Raw genomic sequence first — 20,182 nt, 5'->3', positions numbered from 1 at the left:
CCAGATTCTAGTCTGGACTCTGGTCCACATTCTAGTCTGGCCTCTGGTCCACATTCTAGTCTGGACTCTGGTCCAGATTCTAGTCTGGACTCTGGTCCACATTCTAGTCTGGACTCTGGTCCGGATTCTAGTCTGGACTCTGGTCCACATTCTAGTCTGGACTCTGGTCCGGATTCTAGTCTGGACTCTGGTCCAGATTCTAGTCTGGACTCTGGTCAACATTCTAGTCTGGACTCATTCTAGTCTGGACTCTGGTTCAGATTCTAGTCTGGACTCTGGTCCACATTCTAGTCTGGACTCTGGTCCACATTCTAGTCTGGCCTCTGGTCCACATTCTTCTCTGGACTCTGGTCCACATTCTAGTCTGGCCTCTGGTCCACATTCTAGTCTGGACTCTGATCCAGATTCTAGTCTGGACTCTGGTCCAGATTCTAGTCTGGACTCTGGTCCACATTCTAGTCTGGACTCTGGTCCGGATTCTAGTCTGGACTCTGGTCCACATTCTAGTCTGGACTCTGGTCCGGATTCTAGTCTGGACTCTGGTCTGGATTCTAGTCTGGACTCTGGTCCGGATTCTAGTCTGGACTCTGGTCCACATTCTAGTCTGGACTCATTCTAGTCTGGACTCATTCTAGTCTGGACTCTGGTCCACATTCTAGTCTGGACTCTGGTCCACATTCTAGTCTGGACTCTGGTCCACATTCTAGTCTGGACTCTGGTCCGGATTCTAGTCTGGACTCTGGTCCACATTCTAGTCTGGACTCTGGTCCAGATTCTAGTCTGGACTCTGGTCCACATTCTAGTCTGGACTCTGGTCCGGATTCTAGTCTGGACTCTGGTCCACATTCTAGTCTGGACTCTGGTCCGGATTCTAGTCTGGACTCTGGTCCACATTCTAGTCTGGACTCTGGTCCACATTCTAGTCTGGCCTCTGGTCCACATTCTAGTCTGGACTCATTCTAGTCTGGACTCTGGTTCAGATTCTAGTCTGGACTCTGGTCCACATTCTAGTCTGGCCTCTGGTCCACATTCTAGTCTGGACTCTGGTCCAGATTCTAGTCTGGACTCTGGTCCAGATTCTAGTCTGGACTCTGGTCCACATTCTAGTCTGGACTCTGGTCCTTATTTTAGTCTGGACTCTGGTCCACATTCTAGTCTGGACTCTGGTCCGGATTCTAGTCTGGACTCTGGTCTGGATTCTAGTCTGGACTCTGGTCCGGATTCTAGTCTGGACTCTGGTCCACATTCTAGTCTGGACTCATTCTAGTCTGGACTCATTCTAGTCTGGACTCTGGTCCAGATTCTAGTCTGGACTCTGGTCCACATTCTAGTCTGGCCTCTGGTCCACATTCTAGTCTGGACTCTGGTCCAGATTCTAGTCTGGACTCTGGTCCACATTCTAGTCTGGACTCTGGTCCAGATTCTAGTCTGGACTCTGGTCCACATTCTAGTCTGGACTCTGGTCCGGATTCTAGTCTGGACTCTGGTCCAGATTCTAGTCTGGACTCTGGTCAACATTCTAGTCTGGACTCATTCTAGTCTGGACTCTGGTTCAGATTCTAGTCTGGACTCTGGTCCACATTCTAGTCTGGACTCTGGTCCACATTCTAGTCTGGCCTCTGGTCCAGATTCTAGTCTGGCCTCTGGTCCAGATTCTAGTCTGGACTCTGGTCCACATTCTAGTCTGGACTCTGGTTGACATTCTAGTCTGGACTCTGGTCCACATTCTAGTCTGGACTCTGCTTGACATTCTAGTCTGGACTTTGGTTGACATTCTAGTCTGGACTCTGGTCCACATTCTAGTCTGGACTCTGGTCCACATTCTAGTCTGGACTCTGGTCCACATTCTAGTCTGGACTCTGGTCCACATTCTAGTCTGGACTCTGGTCCACATTCTAGTCTGGACTCTGCTTGACATTCTAGTCTGGACTTTGGTTGACATTCTAGTCTGGACTCTGGTCCACATTCTAGTCTGGACTCTGGTCCACATTCTAGTCTGGACTCTGGTCCAGATTCTAGTCTGGACTCTGGTCCACATTCTAGTCTGGACTCTGGTCCACATTCTAGTCTGGACTCTGGTCCACATTCTAGTCTGGACTCTGGTCCAGATTCTAGTCTGGACTCTGGTCCACATTCTAGTCTGGACTCTGGTCCACATTCTAGTCTGGACTCTGGTCCACATTCTAGTCTGGACTCTGGTCCACATTCTAGTCTGGACTCTGGTCCACATTCTAGTCTGGACTCTGGTCCAGATTCTAGTCTGGACTCTGGTTGACATTCTAGTCTGGACTCTGGTCCACATTCTAGTCTGGACTCTGGTCCACATTCTAGTCTGGACTCTGCTTGACATTCTAGTCTGGACTTTGGTTGACATTCTAGTCTGGACTCTGGTCCAGATTCTAGTCTGGACTCTGGTCCACATTCTAGTCTGGACTCTGGTCCAGATTCTAGTCTGGACTCTGGTCCAGATTCTAGTCTGGACTCTGGTCCACATTCTAGTCTGGACTCTGGTCCAGATTCTAGTCTGGACTCTGGTCGACATTCTAGTCTGGACTCTGGTCCAGATTCTAGTCTGGACTCTGGTCCACATTCTAGTCTGGACTCTGGTCCAGATTCTAGTCTGGACTCTGGTTGACATTCTAGTCTGGACTCTGGTCCACATTCTAGTCTGGACTCTGGTCCACATTCTAGTCTGGACTCTGGTCCAGATTCTAGTCTGGACTCTGGTCCACATTCTAGTCTGGACTCTGGTCCAGATTCTAGTCTGGACTCTGGTCCACATTCTAGTCTGGACTCTGGTCCACATTCTAGTCTGGACTCTGGTCCAGATTCTAGTCTGGACTCTGGTCCACATTCTAGTCTGGACTCTGGTCCAGATTCTAGTCTGGACTCTGGTCCACATTCTAGTCTGGACTCTGGTCCACATTCTAGTCTGGACTCTGGTCCAGATTCTAGTCTGGACTCTGGTTGACATTCTAGTCTGGACTCTGGTCCACATTCTAGTCTGGACTCTGGTCCACATTCTAGTCTGGACTCTGCTTGACATTCTAGTCTGGACTTTGGTTGACATTCTAGTCTGGACTCTGGTCCAGATTCTAGTCTGGACTCTGGTCCAGATTCTAGTCTGGACTCTGGTCCAGATTCTAGTCTGGACTCTGGTCCACATTCTAGTCTGGACTCTGGTCCAGATTCTAGTCTGGACTCTGGTCGACATTCTAGTCTGGACTCTGGTCCAGATTCTAGTCTGGACTCTGGTCCACATTCTAGTCTGGACTCTGGTCCAGATTCTAGTCTGGACTCTGGTCGACATTCTAGTCTGGACTCTGGTCCACATTCTAGTCTGGACTCTGGTCCACATTCTAGTCTGGACTCTGGTCCAGATTCTAGTCTGGACTCTGGTCCACATTCTAGTCTGGACTCTGGTCCAGATTCTAGTCTGGACTCTGGTCCACATTCTAGTCTGGACTCTGGTCCACATTCTAGTCTGGACTCTGGTCCAGATTCTAGTCTGGACTCTGGTCCAGATTCTAGTCTGGACTCTGGTCCACATTCTAGTCTGGACTCTGGTCCAGATTCTAGTCTGGACTCTGGTCCACATTCTAGTCTGGACTCTGGTCCACATTCTAGTCTGGACTCTGGTCCAGATTCTAGTCTGGACTCTGGTCCAGATTCTAGTCTGGATTATAATCTGGACTGCGATCTGGACTAACCGTCCCTGAGTCTTTGGATCTAAATACATTACAGATGTATTCTGAGCCCACACAGTTCTGGGATGCTGTAAACCATCTGCCCTGTGATTTACTGGGAACCAGTAAGAAGCGGAAAAAACTGGTGTGATGTGTTCAGATCTCGTAGTCCTGGACAAAGCTCCAGCAGCAGCATCTGGATAAACTGCAGATGTTCAGTCCCCTTTTTAGGAAGTCCAGTACCAGATCTGAGTGGAAAACAAGGTGATATACCTCCAACCATCACGGATTTTAGATAATAAACAGGATAACAGTTGGAAAACTCAAGACACCTGATTTAAATAATCATTTAGCCAAAAGCAGCTGACAGATCAGATGAGTTACTTGTTTTATTAGTGACATTAGTGTCTCATCGATGAGTCAGGCATTGGACTGCCATAGCTCAGGTTCATGGAAGCAGAAAGCATGACCCTGTTGACCTGTGCAGGATCGTCCCAGGAGTGCAGTGGATCAGATAGGATTTGGGGAGCGAGAGGTCGGCAGAACCAGGATGAGTGTGGAGGAGCAGCTGGAAAGGATCAGGAGAAATCAGGAGGCTTCGTCGCTCCGTGAGAAGAGGAGAGAGACTCCCTCCCGCTCGCCGTCCTTCAGCAAAGACAACCCCTTTCTAACCCTGCAGGTGACATCCTGAATCCCAGCATCATCTCCAGTCTGGCTCTATGTTCATGTCTGGGATGATGTGTGTGTGTCTGTAAAGGGGAATAATGCTAAACAGACATGATGTTACTGCAGTCACAGCCAGTCTTGTACTGGACGAGCAGGAGCAACACGTTTCCTCTACGTTATCTCAGATGTCATCTATAGAGAAATAATGAAAACACATTCAAGTAATGGCATTTTTATTGTGTTGTTCTAGTTATTTTTGCATTCCAAGACCAGGGACAGATGGCTTGATATGTAATAATCAGTGCAATTTACTTCTTTTTAAATACTAAAACAGATACAAGAAACTTACTGTTTACTATCTAATATTACAATTTTACTTCAACAAACCCTTCTGTCCATTGCATTTGCAGACTCGTGCACAGGCAGAGGGCTCCTGTCCAGACCCAGTGGAGCTGGAGGTGGCGCTGCAGCAGCTGAAAGTGTCCCAAACCACTGCAGAGACCTCACCACAGGTTCATCTGATGTTTGATACTCTGATCTCATCCAGTTGAAACATCATACATCACATTGGCTTGCAGAACAAATAATGAAACATAACTTCAGTTTAGTTTGCTTCAAATGCTGTGGATGCTCATCTTAGGATCCAAAATGTTTCAGATTGATCTTCATTTAGCTGAAGAAAATTTTGGTCCATTCTGTTATTAAAGAAGAAACTCTGTTTCCAGTCGGCTGGTCAGACAGAAGTATAGAGCTGAGTATCATCAGCATAATGATGATCAAAAATCCATTTCATTCCAATCCCATTTATCTCTGAAGCATATTAAAGTACCTTGCAGCTGGCCAACTACAGTAAACAGAAAGAAAGAAGCAGTAAAACACCACAACTGCCTTAAATCTGATGAAGACAAAGAATTCACTTTGGTAAAAACGAACTCATATCCTGCGGATCAGGAAACACATCGTAAAGAACTGGGCAAACTTAGTAAGGGTCCAGTAATAGTAGTCAGTAACGCAGTTTCCACAATCCATCACTGAAATATATGTCTTCAGAAACCCTTTGAAGACCAGATTCAGTTCTGTGGAACATTTATATCCAGATTGGAACGCTTCCAGAAGTTTACTCCGACCTCTGAGTAAAGTCTTCTCCATCCAGAACATCCTGAAGATCATCAGTGGGGTTCAGTACTGGACTCTATCGTTCTGGTTTTGTAAATTCATGTTGTAAATTCGCTCCCTGATCCTGTTCAGTCCTGGGGTCTTGATCTGGGAATGCTTCGGAGATCATTCAGGCGTCCAGCTGATCTTATGGTGGAGCAGAGCATTGACTGGACCAACAGAAGCAGACCCAGATCAGATATTTACTTAAATCCAGCTGTTGTTTCTTTTCCTGAAATCAGACATGGTGATATGAATCTGTTTCAACCCGTAGGAGGTGCAGAGACCAGAGGAGGTGCAGCAGGAGGAGAACCATCAGAGTGTGAAGGCTGAGACCATCAGTGTAGACAGTGAGGTAATGTTATTCTGAACCTGATGGGCACAAACACAGGATTTCCACCAGATCAAATCAGGAAGTTTTGGGTTTATGCTGCTGGTGTGTGAAGGCAGAGGAGCTCTCAGACTGTCCCAGGAAACCCCTGCAGTCATGGATGGGACCAGGTCTTTGGTCCTGGGATGCTGCATTTGGAGATAATTACTTACCTTCTACATCTGTAATGAAGATGAAGAAGTATCAGATCCTTAGTTCACGGCACCAGTAGGAGAGAGAGGTGAGTTTACTGGAAAAAACAAGCTGCGTGCCATCCGGGTAGCAGGAAATCTATGCTGAACATATTACCAGAGAGGAAAAAGTAAACGGTGAAAGGCAAGAGGCCCAGCACGGAGTCCCAGTACGGAGTCCCAGCACAGAGTCCCAGTACGGAGCCCCAGCACGGAGCCCCAGTACAGAGTCCCAGTACGGAGTCCCAGCACGGAGCCCCAGTACAGAGCCCCAGCACGGAGCCCCAGTACGGAGTCCCAGTACGGAGTCCCAGCACGGAGCCCCAGTACAGAGCCCCAGTACGGAGCCCCAGTACAGAGTCCCAGTACGGAGCCCCAGCACGGAGCCCCAGTACAGAGCCCCAGTACGGAGCCCCAGTACAGAGTCCCAGTACGGAGTCCCAGCACAGAGTCCCAGTACGGAGCCCCAGTACAGAGTCCCAGTACGGAGTCCCAGCACGAAGCCCCAGTACAGAGCCCCAGTACGGAGCCCCAGTACAGAGTCCCAGTACGGAGTCCCAGCACAGAGTCCCAGTACGGAGCCCCAGCACGGAGCCCCAGTACGGAGTCCCAGTACGGAGTCCCAGCACGGAGCCCCAGTACAGAGCCCCAGTACGGAGCCCCAGTACAGAGCCCCAGCACGGAGCCCCAGTACGGAGTCCCAGCACGGAGTCCCAGCACGGAGTCCAGGCACGGAGCCCCAGTACGGAGTCCCAGCACGGAGTCCCAGCACGGAGTCCAGGCACGGAGCCCCAGTACGGAGCCCCAGTACAGAGTCCCAGCACGGAGCCCCAGTACAGAGCCCCAGTGCAGAGTCCCAGTACGGAGCCCCAGCACGGAGCCCCAGTACAGAGTCCCAGTACGGAGCCCCAGCACGGAGCCCCAGTACAGAGTCCCAGTACGGAGTCCCAGCACGGAGCCCCAGTACAGAGCCCCAGTACAGAGCCCCAGCACGGAGCCCCAGTACGGAGTCCCAGTACGGAGCCCCAGCACGGAGCCCCAGTACGGAGTCCCAGCACGGAGCCCCAGTACGGAGTCCCAGTACAGAGTCCCAGTACGGAGCCCCAGCACGGAGCCCCAGTACGGAGCCCCAGTACGGAGCCCCAGTACAGAGCCCCAGTACGGAGCCCCAGCACGGAGCCCCAGTACGGAGTCCCAGTACGGAGCCCCAGTACGGAGCCCCAGTACAGAGTCCCAGTACGGAGCCCCAGCACGGAGCCCCAGTACAGAGTCCCAGTACGGAGCCCCAGCACGGAGCCCCAGTACAGAGTCCCAGTACGGAGTCCCAGCACGGAGCCCCAGTACAGAGCCCCAGTACAGAGCCCCAGCACGGAGCCCCAGTACGGAGTCCCAGTACGGAGCCCCAGTACGGAGCCCCAGTACAGAGCCCCAGTACGGAGCCCCAGTACGGAGTCCCAGTACGGAGCCCCAGTACGGAGCCCCAGTACAGAGTCCCAGTACGGAGTCCCAGCACGGAGCCCCAGTACGGAGCCCCAGTACGGAGCCCCAGTACAGAGTCCCAGTACGGAGTCCCAGCACGGAGCCCCAGCACGGAGTCCCAGTACAGAGCCCCAGCACGGAGCCCCAGCACGGAGCCCCAGCACGGAGCCCCAGCACAGAGTCCCAGTACGGAGCCCCAGCACGGAGCCCCAGTACAGAGCCCCAGCACAGAGTCCCAGTACGGAGCCCCCGCACGGAGCCCCAGTACAGAGCCCCAGTACAGAGCCCCAGTACGGAGTCCCAGTACGGAGCCCCAGCACGGAGCCCCAGTACAGAGTCCCAGTACGGAGCCCCAGCACGGAGCCCCAGTACAGAGTCCCAGTACGGAGTCCCAGCACGGAGCCCCAGTACAGAGCCCCAGCACGGAGCCCCAGTACGGAGTCCCAGTACGGAGCCCCAGCACGGAGCCCCAGTACGGAGCCCCAGTACGGAGCCCCAGTACAGAGTCCCAGTACGGAGTCCCAGCACGGAGCCCCAGTACAGAGCCCCAGCACGGAGCCCCAGTACGGAGTCCCAGTACGGAGCCCCAGTACGGAGCCCCAGTACAGAGCCCCAGCACGGAGCCCCAGTACGGAGTCCCAGTACGGAGCCCCAGTACGGAGTCCCAGTACAGAGCCCCAGTACGGAGCCCCAGTACAGAGTCCCAGTACGGAGCCCCAGTACGGAGTCCCAGTACAGAGCCCCAGTACGGAGCCCCAGTACGGAGTCCCAGTACGGAGCCCCAGCACGGAGCCCCAGTACGGAGTCCCAGTACGGAGCCCCAGTACGGAGTCCCAGTACGGAGCCCCAGCACGGAGCCCCAGTACGGAGTCCCAGTACGGAGCCCCATTACGGAGCCCCATTACAGAGCCCCAGTACGGAGCCCCAGTACGGAGTCCCAGCACAGAGTCCCAGTACGGAGCCCCAACACGGAGCCCCAGTACAGAGCCCCAGTACAGAGCCCCAGCACGGAGCCCCAGCACAGAGCCCCAGTACAGAGCCCCAGCACGGAGCCCCAGCACGGAGCCCCAGTACGGAGCCCCAGTACAGAGTCCCAGCACGGAGCCCCAGCACGGAGCCCCAGCACAGAGTCCCAGTACGGAGCCCCAGCACGGAGCCCCAGCACGGAGCCCCAGCACGGAGCCCCAGCACAGAGTCCCAGTACGGAGCCCCAGCACGGAGCCCAAGTATGGAGCCCCAGTACAGAGTCCCAGCACGGAGTCCCAGTACAGAGCCCCAGCACGGAGCCCCAGCACGGAGCCCCAGCACAGAGTCCCAGTACGGAGCCCCAGCACGGAGCCCCAGTATGGAGCCCCAGTATGGAGTCCCAGCACGGAGTCCCAGCACGGAGCCCCAGCACAGAGTCCCAGCACAGAGTCCCAGTACGGAGCCCCAGCACGGAGCCCCAGTACAGAGCCCCAGTACAGAGCCCCAGCACGGAGCCCCAGCACGGAGCCCCAGTATGGAGCCCCAGTACGGAGCCCCAGTACGGAGTCCCAATACGGAGCCCCAGTACGGAGCCCCAGTACGGAGCCCCAGTACAGAGTCCCAGTACAGAGCCCCAGTACGGAGCCCCCAGTACAGAGTCCCAGTACGGAGCCCCAGTACGGAGCCCCAGTACGGAGCCCCAGTATGGAGCCCCAGTACAGAGTCCCAGTACGGAGCCCCAGTACGGAGCCCCCAGTACAGAGTCCCAGTACGGAGCCCCAGTACGGAGCCCCAGTACGGAGCCCCAGTACGGAGCCCCAGTACAGAGTCCCAGTACGGAGCCCCAGTACGGAGCCCCAGTACAGAGTCCCAGTACAGAGCCCCAGTACGGAGCGCCAGTACGGAGCCCCAGTACAGAGCCCCAGTACGGAGCCCCAGTACAGAGTCCCAGTACAGAGCCCCAGTACGGAGCCCCAGTACAGAGCCCCAGCACGGAGCCCCAGTACGGAGTCCCAGCACGGAGTCCCAGCACGGAGTCCAGGCACGGAGCCCCAGTACGGAGCCCCAGTACAGAGTCCCAGTACGCAGCCCCAGTACGGAGCCCCAGTACGGAGCCCCAGTACAGAGTCCCAGTACGGAGTGCCAGCACGGAGACCCAGCACGGAGCCCCAGTACAGAGTCCCAGTACGGAGCCCCAGTACGGAGCCCCAGTACGGAGCCCCAGTACGGAGTCCCAGCACGGAGTCCCAGCACGGAGCCCCAGTACAGAGTCCCAGTACAGAGCCCCAGTACGGAGCCCCAGTACAGAGCCCCAGCACGGAGCCCCAGTACGGAGTCCCAGTACGGAGCCCCAGTACAGAGTCCCAGTACGGAGCCCCAGTACGGAGCCCCAGTACGGAGCCCCAGTACAGAGCCCCAGCACGGAGCCCCAGTACGGAGTCCCAGCACGGAGTCCCAGCACGGAGTCCAGGCACGGAGCCCCAGTACGGAGCCCCAGTACAGAGTCCCAGTACGCAGCCCCAGTACGGAGCCCCAGTACGGAGCCCCAGTACAGAGTCCCAGTACGGAGTGCCAGCACGGAGACCCAGCACGGAGCCCCAGGACAGAGTCCCAGTACGGAGCCCCAGTACGGAGCCCCAGTACGGAGCCCCAGTACGGAGTCCCAGCACGGAGTCCCAGCACGGAGCCCCAGTACAGAGTCCCAGTACAGAGCCCCAGTACGGAGCCCCAGTACAGAGCCCCAGCACGGAGCCCCAGTACGGAGTCCCAGTACGGAGCCCCAGTACAGAGTCCCAGTACGGAGCCCCAGTACGGAGCCCCAGTACGGAGCCCCAGTACAGAGTCCCAGTACGGAGCCCCAGTACGGAGCCCCAGTACAGAGTCCCAGTACGGAGCCCCAGTACGGAGCCCCAGTACAGAGCCCCAGTACGGAGCCCCAGTACGGAGCCCCAGTACAGAGCCCCAGTACGGAGCCCCAGTACGGAGCCCCAGTACAGAGTCCCAGTACAGAGTCCCAGTACGGAGCCCCAGTACGGAGCCCCAGTACAGAGCCCCAGTACAGAGTCCCATTACAGAGTCCCAGTACAGAGCCCCAGTACGGAGCCCCAGTACGGAGCCCCAGTACAGAGTCCCAGCACGGAGCCCCAGCACGGAGCCCCAGCACAGAGTCCCAGTACGGAGCCCCAGCACGGAGCCCCAGCACGGAGCCCCAGCACGGAGCCCCAGCACAGAGTCCCAGTACGGAGCCCCAGCACGGAGCCCAAGTATGGAGCCCCAGTACAGAGTCCCAGCACGGAGTCCCAGTACAGAGCCCCAGCACGGAGCCCCAGCACGGAGCCCCAGCAGAGAGTCCCAGTACGGAGCCCCAGCACGGAGCCCCAGTATGGAGCCCCAGTATGGAGTCCCAGCACGGAGTCCCAGCACGGAGCCCCAGCACAGAGTCCCAGCACAGAGTCCCAGTACAGAGCCCCAGCACGGAGCCCCAGTACAGAGCCCCAGTACAGAGCCCCAGCACGGAGCCCCAGCACGGAGCCCCAGTATGGAGCCCCAGTACGGAGCCCCAGTACGGAGTCCCAATACGGAGCCCCAGTACGGAGCCCCAGTACGGAGCCCCAGTACAGAGTCCCAGTACAGAGCCCCAGTACGGAGCCCCCAGTACAGAGTCCCAGTACGGAGCCCCAGTACGGAGCCCCAGTACGGAGCCCCAGTATGGAGCCCCAGTACAGAGTCCCAGTACGGAGCCCCAGTACGGAGCCCCCAGTACAGAGTCCCAGTACGGAGCCCCAGTACGGAGCCCCAGTACGGAGCCCCAGTACGGAGCCCCAGTACAGAGTCCCAGTACGGAGCCCCAGTACGGAGCCCCAGTACAGAGTCCCAGTACAGAGCCCCAGTACGGAGCGCCAGTACGGAGCCCCAGTACAGAGCCCCAGTACGGAGCCCCAGTACAGAGTCCCAGTACAGAGCCCCAGTACGGAGCCCCAGTACAGAGCCCCAGCACGGAGCCCCAGTACGGAGTCCCAGCACGGAGTCCCAGCACGGAGTCCAGGCACGGAGCCCCAGTACGGAGCCCCAGTACGGAGCCCCCAGTACAGAGTCCCAGTACGGAGCCCCAGTACGGAGCCCCAGTACAGAGTCCCAGTACGGAGTGCCAGCACGGAGACCCAGCACGGAGCCCCAGTACAGAGTCCCAGTACGGAGCCCCAGTACGGAGCCCCAGTACGGAGCCCCAGTACGGAGTCCCAGCACGGAGTCCCAGCACGGAGCCCCAGTACAGAGTCCCAGTACAGAGCCCCAGTACGGAGCCCCAGTACAGAGCCCCAGCACGGAGCCCCAGTACGGAGTCCCAGTACGGAGCCCCAGTACAGAGTCCCAGTACGGAGCCCCAGTACGGAGCCCCAGTACGGAGCCCCAGTACAGAGCCCCAGCACGGAGCCCCAGTACGGAGTCCCAGCACGGAGTCCCAGCACGGAGTCCAGGCACGGAGCCCCAGTACGGAGCCCCAGTACAGAGTCCCAGTACGCAGCCCCAGTACGGAGCCCCAGTACGGAGCCCCAGTACAGAGTCCCAGTACGGAGTGCCAGCACGGAGACCCAGCACGGAGCCCCAGTACAGAGTCCCAGTACGGAGCCCCAGTACGGAGCCCCAGTACGGAGCCCCAGTACGGAGTCCCAGCACGGAGTCCCAGCACGGAGCCCCAGTACAGAGTCCCAGTACAGAGCCCCAGTACGGAGCCCCAGTACAGAGCCCCAGCACGGAGCCCCAGTACGGAGTCCCAGTACGGAGCCCCAGTACAGAGTCCCAGTACGGAGCCCCAGTACGGAGCCCCAGTACGGAGCCCCAGTACAGAGTCCCAGTACGGAGCCCCAGTACAGAGTCCCAGTACGGAGTCCCAGCACGGAGACCCAGCACGGAGCCCCAGTACAGAGTCCCAGTACGGAGCCCCAGTACGGAGTCCCAGCACGGAGTCCCAGCACGGAGTCCCAGCACGGAGCCCCAGTACAGAGTCCCAGTACAGAGCCCCAGTACGGAGTCCCAGTACGGAGCCCCAGCACGGAGCCCCAGTACGGAGCCCCAGTACGGAGCCCCAGTACGGAGCCCCAGTACGGAGTCCCAGTACGGAGTCCCAGCATGGAGACCCAGCACGGAGTCCCAGTACGGAGCCCCAGTACGGAGCCCCAGTACGGAGCCCCAGTACAGAGTCCCAGTACGGAGCCCCAGTACGGAGCCCCAGTACAGAGTCCCAGTACGGAGCCCCAGTACGGAGCCCCAGTACAGAGTCCCAGTACAGAGTCCCAGTACGGAGCCCCAGTACGGAGCCCCAGTACAGAGCCCCAGTACAGAGTCCCATTACAGAGTCCCAGTACAGAGCCCCAGTACGGAGCCCCAGTACGGAGCCCCAGTACAGAGTCCCATTACAGAGTCCCAGTACAGAGCCCCAGTACGGAGCCCCAGTACAGAGCCCCAGTACGGAGCCCCAGTACGGAGCCCCAGTACGGAGCCCCAGTACGGAGCCCCAGTACAGAGCCCCAGTACGGAGCCCCAGTACGGAGCCCCAGTACGGAGCCCCAGTATGGAGCCCCAGTACGGAGCCCCAGTACGGAGCCCCAGTACGGAGCCCCAGTACGGAGTCCCAGCACGGAGCCCCAGCACAGAGTCCCAGTACGGAGCCCCAACACGGAGCCCCAGTACAGAGCCCCAGTACAGAGCCCCAGCACGGAGCCCCAGCACAGAGCCCCAGTACAGAGCCCCAGCACGGAGCCCCAGCACGGAGCCCCAGTACGGAGCCCCAGTACAGAGTCCCAGCACAGAGTCCCAGCACGGAGCCCCAGCACGGAGCCCCAGCACGGAGCCCCAGCACAGAGTCCCAGTACGGAGCCCCAGCACGGAGCCCCAGCACGGAGCCCCAGCACAGAGTCCCAGCACGGAGTCCCAGTACGGAGCCCCAGCACGGAGCCCAAGTATGGAGCCCCAGTACAGAGTCCCAGCACGGAGTCCCAGTACAGAGCCCCAGCACGGAGCCCCAGCACGGAGCCCCAGCACAGAGTCCCAGTACGGAGCCCCAGCACGGAGCCCCAGTATGGAGCCCCAGTATGGAGTCCCAGCACGGAGTCCCAGCACGGAGCCCCAGCACAGAGTCCCAGTACGGAGCCCCAGCACGGAGTCCCAGCACGGAGTCCAGGCACGGAGCCCCAGTACGGAGCCCCAGTACGGAGTCCCGGTACGGAGCCCCGGTACGGAGCCCCGGTACGGAGCCCCGGCACGGAGTCCCAGTACGGAGCCCCAGTACGGAGCCCCAGCACGGAGCCCCAGTACGGAGCCCAGTACGGAGTCCCAGCACGGAGCCCCAGTGTGGAGCCCTAGTGTGGAGCGCCAGTATGGAGCCCCAGTACAGAGCCCCAGTATGGAGCCCGAGTATGGAGCCCCAGTATGGAGCCCCAGCATGGAGCGCCAGTATGGAGCCCCAGTATGGAGCCCCAATGTGGAGCCCCAGTACAGAGTCCCAGTACAGAGCCCCAGTACGGAGCCCCAGTACGGAGTCCTAGCACGGAGTCCCAGCACGGAGCCCCAGTACAGAGTCCCAGTACAGAGCCCCAGTACGGAGTCCCAGTACGGAGCCCCAGCACGGAGCCCCAGTACGGAGTCCCAGTACGGAGCCCCAGTACGGAGCCCCAGTACGGAGTCCCAGTACGGAGTCCCAGTACAGAGTCCCAGTACGGAGCCCCAGTACGGAGCCCCAGTACAGAGTCCCAGTACGGAGCCCCAGTACGGAGCCCCAGTACGGAGCCCCAGTACAGAGCCCCAGTACAGAGCCCCAGTACAGAGTCCCAGTACGGAGCCCCAGTACAGAGTCCCAGTACGGAGTCCCAGCACGGAGCCCCAGTGTGGAGCCCTAGTGTGGAGCGCCAGTATGGAGCCCCAGTACAGAGCCCCAGTATGGAGCCCGAGTATGGAGCCCCAGTATGGAGCCCCAGCATGGAGCGCCAGTATGGAGCCCCAGTATGGAGCCCCAATGTGGAGCCCCAGTACAGAGTCCCAGTACAGAGCCCCAGTACGGAGCCCCAGTACAGAGCCCCAGTACGGAGTCCCAGTACGGAGCCCCAGCACGGAGCCCCAGTACGGAGTCCCAGTACGGAGCCCCAGTACGGAGCCCCAGTACGGAGCCCCAGTACAGAGTCCCAGTACGGAGCCCCAGTACGGAGTCCCAGTACGGAGTCCCAGTACGGAGCCCCAGTACGGAGCCCCAGTACGGAGCCCCAGTACGGAGCCCCAGTACAGAGTCCCAGTACGGAGCCCCAGTACGGAGCCCCAGTACGGAGCCCCAGTACAGAGCACCAGTACAGAGCCCCAGTACAGAGTCCCAGTACGGAGCCCCAGTACAGAGTCCCAGTACGGAGTCCCAGCACGGAGCCCCAGTGTGGAGCCCTAGTGTGGAGCGCCAGTATGGAGCCCCAGTACAGAGCCCCAGTACGGAGCCCCAGTACGGAGTCCCAGTACGGAGTCCCAGTACGGAGCCCCAGTACGGAGCCCCAACACGGAGCCCCAGTACAGAGCCCCAGTACAGAGCCCCAGCACGGAGCCCCAGCACAGAGCCCCAGTACAGAGCCCCAGCACGGAGCCCCAGCACGGAGCCCCAGTACGGAGCCCCAGTACAGAGTCCCAGCACAGAGTCCCAGCACGGAGCCCCAGCACGGAGCCCCAGCACGGAGCCCCAGCACAGAGTCCCAGTACGGAGCCCCAGCACGGAGCCCCAGCACGGAGCCCCAGCACAGAGTCCCAGCACGGAGTCCCAGTACGGAGCCCCAGCACGGAGCCCAAGTATGGAGCCCCAGTACAGAGTCCCAGCACGGAGTCCCAGTACAGAGCCCCAGCACGGAGCCCCAGCACGGAGCCCCAGCACAGAGTCCCAGTACGGAGCCCCAGCACGGAGCCCCAGTATGGAGCCCCAGTATGGAGTCCCAGCACGGAGTCCCAGCACGGAGCCCCAGCACAGAGTCCCAGTACGGAGCCCCAGCACGGAGTCCCAGCACGGAGTCCAGGCACGGAGCCCCAGTACGGAGCCCCAGTACGGAGTCCCGGTACGGAGCCCCGGTACGGAGCCCCGGTACGGAGCCCCGGCACGGAGTCCCAGTACGGAGCCCCAGTACGGAGCCCCAGCACGGAGCCCCAGTACGGAGCCCAGTACGGAGTCCCAGCACGGAGCCCCAGTGTGGAGCCCTAGTGTGGAGCGCCAGTATGGAGCCCCAGTACAGAGCCCCAGTATGGAGCCCGAGTATGGAGCCCCAGTATGGAGCCCCAGCATGGAGCGCCAGTATGGAGCCCCAGTATGGAGCCCCAATGTGGAGCCCCAGTACAGAGTCCCAGTACAGAGCCCCAGTACGGAGCCCCAGTACGGAGTCCTAGCACGGAGTCCCAGCACGGAGCCCCAGTACAGAGTCCCAGTACAGAGCCCCAGTACGGAGTCCCAGTACGGAGCCCCAGCACGGAGCCCCAGTACGGAGTCCCAGTACGGAGCCCCAGTACGGAGCCCCAGTACGGAGTCCCAGTACGGAGTCCCAGTACAGAGTCCCAGTACGGAGCCCCAGTACGGAGCCCCAGTACAGAGTCCCAGTACGGAGCCCCAGTACGGAGCCCCAGTACGGAGCCCCAGTACAGAGCCCCAGTACAGAGCCCCAGTACAGAGTCCCAGTACGGAGCCCCAGTACAGAGTCCCAGTACGGAGTCCCAGCACGGAGCCCCAGTGTGGAGCCCTAGTGTGGAGCGCCAGTATGGAGCCCCAGTACAGAGCCCCAGTATGGAGCCCGAGTATGGAGCCCCAGTATGGAGCCCCAGCATGGAGCGCCAGTATGGAGCCCCAGTATGGAGCCCCAATGTGGAGCCCCAGTACAGAGTCCCAGTACAGAGCCCCAGTACGGAGCCCCAGTACAGAGCCCCAGTACGGAGTCCCAGTACGGAGCCCCAGCACGGAGCCCCAGTACGGAGTCCCAGTACGGAGCCCCAGTACGGAGCCCCAGTACGGAGCCCCAGTACAGAGTCCCAGTACGGAGCCCCAGTACGGAGCCCCAGTACGGAGTCCCAGTACGGAGTCCCAGTACGGAGCCCCAGTACGGAGCCCCAGTACGGAGCCCCAGTACGGAGCCCCAGTACAGAGTCCCAGTACGGAGCCCCAGTACGGAGCCCCAGTACGGAGCCCCAGTACAGAGCACCAGTACAGAGCCCCAGTACAGAGTCCCAGTACGGAGCCCCAGTACAGAGTCCCAGTACGGAGTCCCAGCACGGAGCCCCAGTGTGGAGCCCTAGTGTGGAGCGCCAGTATGGAGCCCCAGTACAGAGCCCCAGTACGGAGCCCGAGTATGGAGCCCCAGTATGGAGCCCCAGCATGGAGCGCCAGTATGGAGCCCCAGTATGGAGCCCCAATGTGGAGCCCCAGTACAGAGTCCCAGTACAGAGCCCCAGTACGGAGCCCCAGTACGGAGCCCCAGTACAGAGCCCCAGTACAGAGTCCCAGTACAGAGTCCCAGTACAGAGCCCCAGTACGGAGCCCCAGTACGGAGCCCCAGTACAGAGTCCAAGTACGGAGCCCCAGTACGGAGCCCCAGTACGGAGCCCCAGTACAGAGCCCCAGCACGGAGTCCAGGCACGGAGCCCCAGTACGCAGCCCCAGTACAGAGTCCCAGTACGGAGCCCCAGTACGGAGCCCCAGCACGGAGCCCCAGTACGGAGTCCCAGCACGGAGCCCCAGCACAGAGTCCCAGTACGGAGCCCCAACACGGAGCCCCAGTACAGAGCCCCGGTACAGAGTCCCAGTACAGAGCCCCAGTGTGGAGCCCTAGTGTGGAGCGCCAGTATGGAGCGCCAGTATGGAGCCCCAGTACGGAGCCCCAGTATGGGGCCCCAGTATGGAGCCCCAGTACAGAGCCCCAGTATGGAGCCCCAGCATAGAGCGCCAGTATGGAGCCCCAGTATGGAGCCCCAATGTGGAGCCCCAGTATGGAGCCCCAGTGTGGAGTCCCAGCACGGAGTCCCAGCACGGAGCCCCAGCACGGAGCCCCAGTACGGAGCCCCAGTACGGAGTCCCAGTACGGAGTCCCAGCACGGAGCCCCAGTACGGAGCCCCAGCACGGAGCCCCAGCACGGAGCCCCAGTACGGAGCCCCAGTACGGAGTGCCAGTACAGAGCCCCAGTATGGAGCCCCAGTATGGAGCCCCAGTACAGAGCCCCAGTGTGGAGCCCCAGTATGGAGCCCCAGTATGGAGCCCCAGTACGGAGCCCCAGCACGGAGCCCCAGTGTGGAGCCCCAGCACGGAGCCCCAGTATGGAGCCCCAGTACAGAGCCCCAGTGTGGAGCCCCAGTACAGAGCCCCAGCACGGAGCCCCAGTGTGGAGCCCCAGCACGGAGCCCCAGTGTGGAGCCCCAGTATGGAGCCCCAGTACGGAGCCCAGTATGGAGCCCCAGCACGGAGCCCCAGTACGGAGCCCAGTACGGAGCCCCAGTACGGAGCCCCAGTACGGAGCCCCAGTACAGAGCCCCAGTACAGAGCCCCAGTACAGAGTCCCAGTACGGAGCCCCAGTACAGAGTCCCAGTACGGAGTCCCAGCACGGAGCCCCAGTGTGGAGCCCTAGTGTGGAGCGCCAGTATGGAGCCCCAGTACAGAGCCCCAGTATGGAGCCCCAGCATGGAGCGCCAGTATGGAGCCCCAGTATGGAGCCCCAATGTGGAGCCCCAGTACAGAGTCCCAGTACAGAGCCCCAGTACGGAGCCCCAGTACAGAGCCCCAGTACGGAGTCCCAGTACGGAGCCCCAGCACGGAGCCCCAGTACGGAGTCCCAGTACGGAGCCCAAGTACGGAGCCCCAGTACGGAGCCCCAGTACAGAGTCCCAGTACGGAGCCCCAGTACGGAGCCCCAGTACGGAGCCCCAGTACGGAGTCCCAGTACGGAGTCCCAGTACGGAGCCCCAGTACGGAGCCCCAGTACGGAGCCCCAGTACAGAGTCCCAGTACGGAGCCCCAGTACGGAGCCCCAGTACGGAGCCCCAGTACAGAGCCCCAGTACAGAGCCCCAGTACAGAGTCCCAGTACGGAGCCCCAGTACAGAGTCCCAGTACGGAGTCCCAGCACGGAGCCCCAGTGTGGAGCCCTAGTGTGGAGCGCCAGTATGGAGCCCCAGTACAGAGCCCCAGTACGGAGCCCGAGTATGGAGCCCCAGTATGGAGCCCCAGCATGGAGCGCCAGTATGGAGCCCCAGTATGGAGCCCCAATGTGGAGCCCCAGTACAGAGTCCCAGTACAGAGCCCCAGTACGGAGCCCCATTACGGAGCCCCAGTACAGAGTCCCAGTACAGAGCCCCAGTACGGAGTCCCAGTACGGAGCCCCAGCACGGAGCCCCAGTACGGAGTCCCAGTACGGAGCCCCAGTACGGAGCCCCAGTACGGAGCCCCAGTACGGAGTCCCAGCACGGAGACCCAGCACGGAGTCCCAGTACGGAGCCCCAGTACGGAGCCCCAGTACGGAGCCCCAGTACAGAGTCCCAGTACGGAGCCCCAGTACGGAGCCCCAGTACAGAGTCCCAGTACGGAGCCCCAGTACGGAGCCCCAGTACAGAGCCCCAGTACAGAGCCCCAGTACAGAGTCCCAGTACGGAGCCCCAGTACAGAGTCCCAGTACGGAGCCCCAGTACGGAGCCCCAGTACAGAGCCCCAGTACGGAGCCCCAGTACGGAGCCCCAGTACAGAGTCCCAGTACAGAGTCCCAGTACGGAGCCCCAGTACGGAGCCCCAGTACAGAGCCCCAGTACAGAGTCCCAGTACAGAGTCCCAGTACAGAGCCCCAGTACGGAGCCCCAGTACGGAGCCCCAGTACAGAGTCCAAGTACGGAGCCCCAGTACGGAGCCCCAGTACGGAGCCCCAGTACAGAGCCCCAGCACGGAGTCCAGGCACGGAGCCCCAGTACGCAGCCCCAGTACAGAGTCCCAGTACGGAGCCCCAGTACGGAGCCCCAGTACGGAGCCCCAGTACGGAGTCCCAGCACGGAGCCCCAGCACAGAGTCCCAGTACGGAGCCCCAACACGGAGCCCCAGTACAGAGCCCCGGTACAGAGCCCCAATGTGGAGCCCCAGTATGGAGCCCCAGTGTGGAGTCCCAGCACGGAGTCCCAGCACGGAGCCCCAGCACGGAGCCCCAGCACGGAGTCCCAGCACGGAGTCCCAGCACGGAGCCCCAGTACGGAGCCCCAGTACGGAGTCCCAGTACGGAGTCCCAGCACGGAGCCCCAGTACGGAGCCCCAGCACGGAGCCCCAGCACGGAGCCCCAGTACGGAGCCCCAGTACGGAGTGCCAGTACAGAGCCCCAGTATGGAGCCCCAGTATGGAGCCCCAGTACAGAGCCCCAGCACGGAGCCCCAGTGTGGAGCCCCAGCACGGAGCCCCAGTGTGGAGCCCCAGTATGGAGCCCCAGTACGGAGCCCAGTATGGAGCCCCAGCACGGAGCCCCAGTACGGAGCCCAGTACGGAGTCCCAGCACGGAGCCCCAGTGTGGAGCCCCAGTATGGAGCCCCAGCACGGAGCCCCAGCACGGAGCCCCAGTGTGGAGCCCCAGTACGGAGCCCCAGTACAGAGCCCCAGTATGGAGCCCCAGTATGGAGCCCCAGTACAGAGTCCCAGTATGGAGC

At 60.2% G+C, this 20,182-nt stretch overlaps 1 protein-coding gene across 1 annotated transcript in view; it reads left to right on the top strand.

Moving 5' to 3' along the window:
- Positions 1–20,182, top strand: part of LOC306773315 (pleckstrin homology domain-containing family A member 5-like) — a gene marked incomplete at its 3' end in the record, with an annotated part of 258,991 nt that overhangs the window by 201,985 nt on the left and 36,824 nt on the right. The window contains exons 26-28 of the mRNA XM_079263105.1: positions 4,174–4,365; positions 4,763–4,864; positions 5,782–5,862. Coding sequence (XP_079119231.1) covers positions 4,174–4,365; positions 4,763–4,864; positions 5,782–5,862 — 375 coding nt within the window. The remainder of the gene's footprint in view (positions 1–4,173; positions 4,366–4,762; positions 4,865–5,781; positions 5,863–20,182) is intronic.

This window comes from Telmatherina bonti (assembly GCF_933228915.1).
Source record: "Telmatherina bonti genome assembly, chromosome: 23".
NCBI classification, from domain to species: domain Eukaryota; kingdom Metazoa; phylum Chordata; class Actinopteri; order Atheriniformes; family Telmatherinidae; genus Telmatherina; species Telmatherina bonti.
The sequence above is the reverse complement of the archived record's forward strand: the minus strand, read 5'-3'. Positions and strand labels throughout refer to the sequence as shown.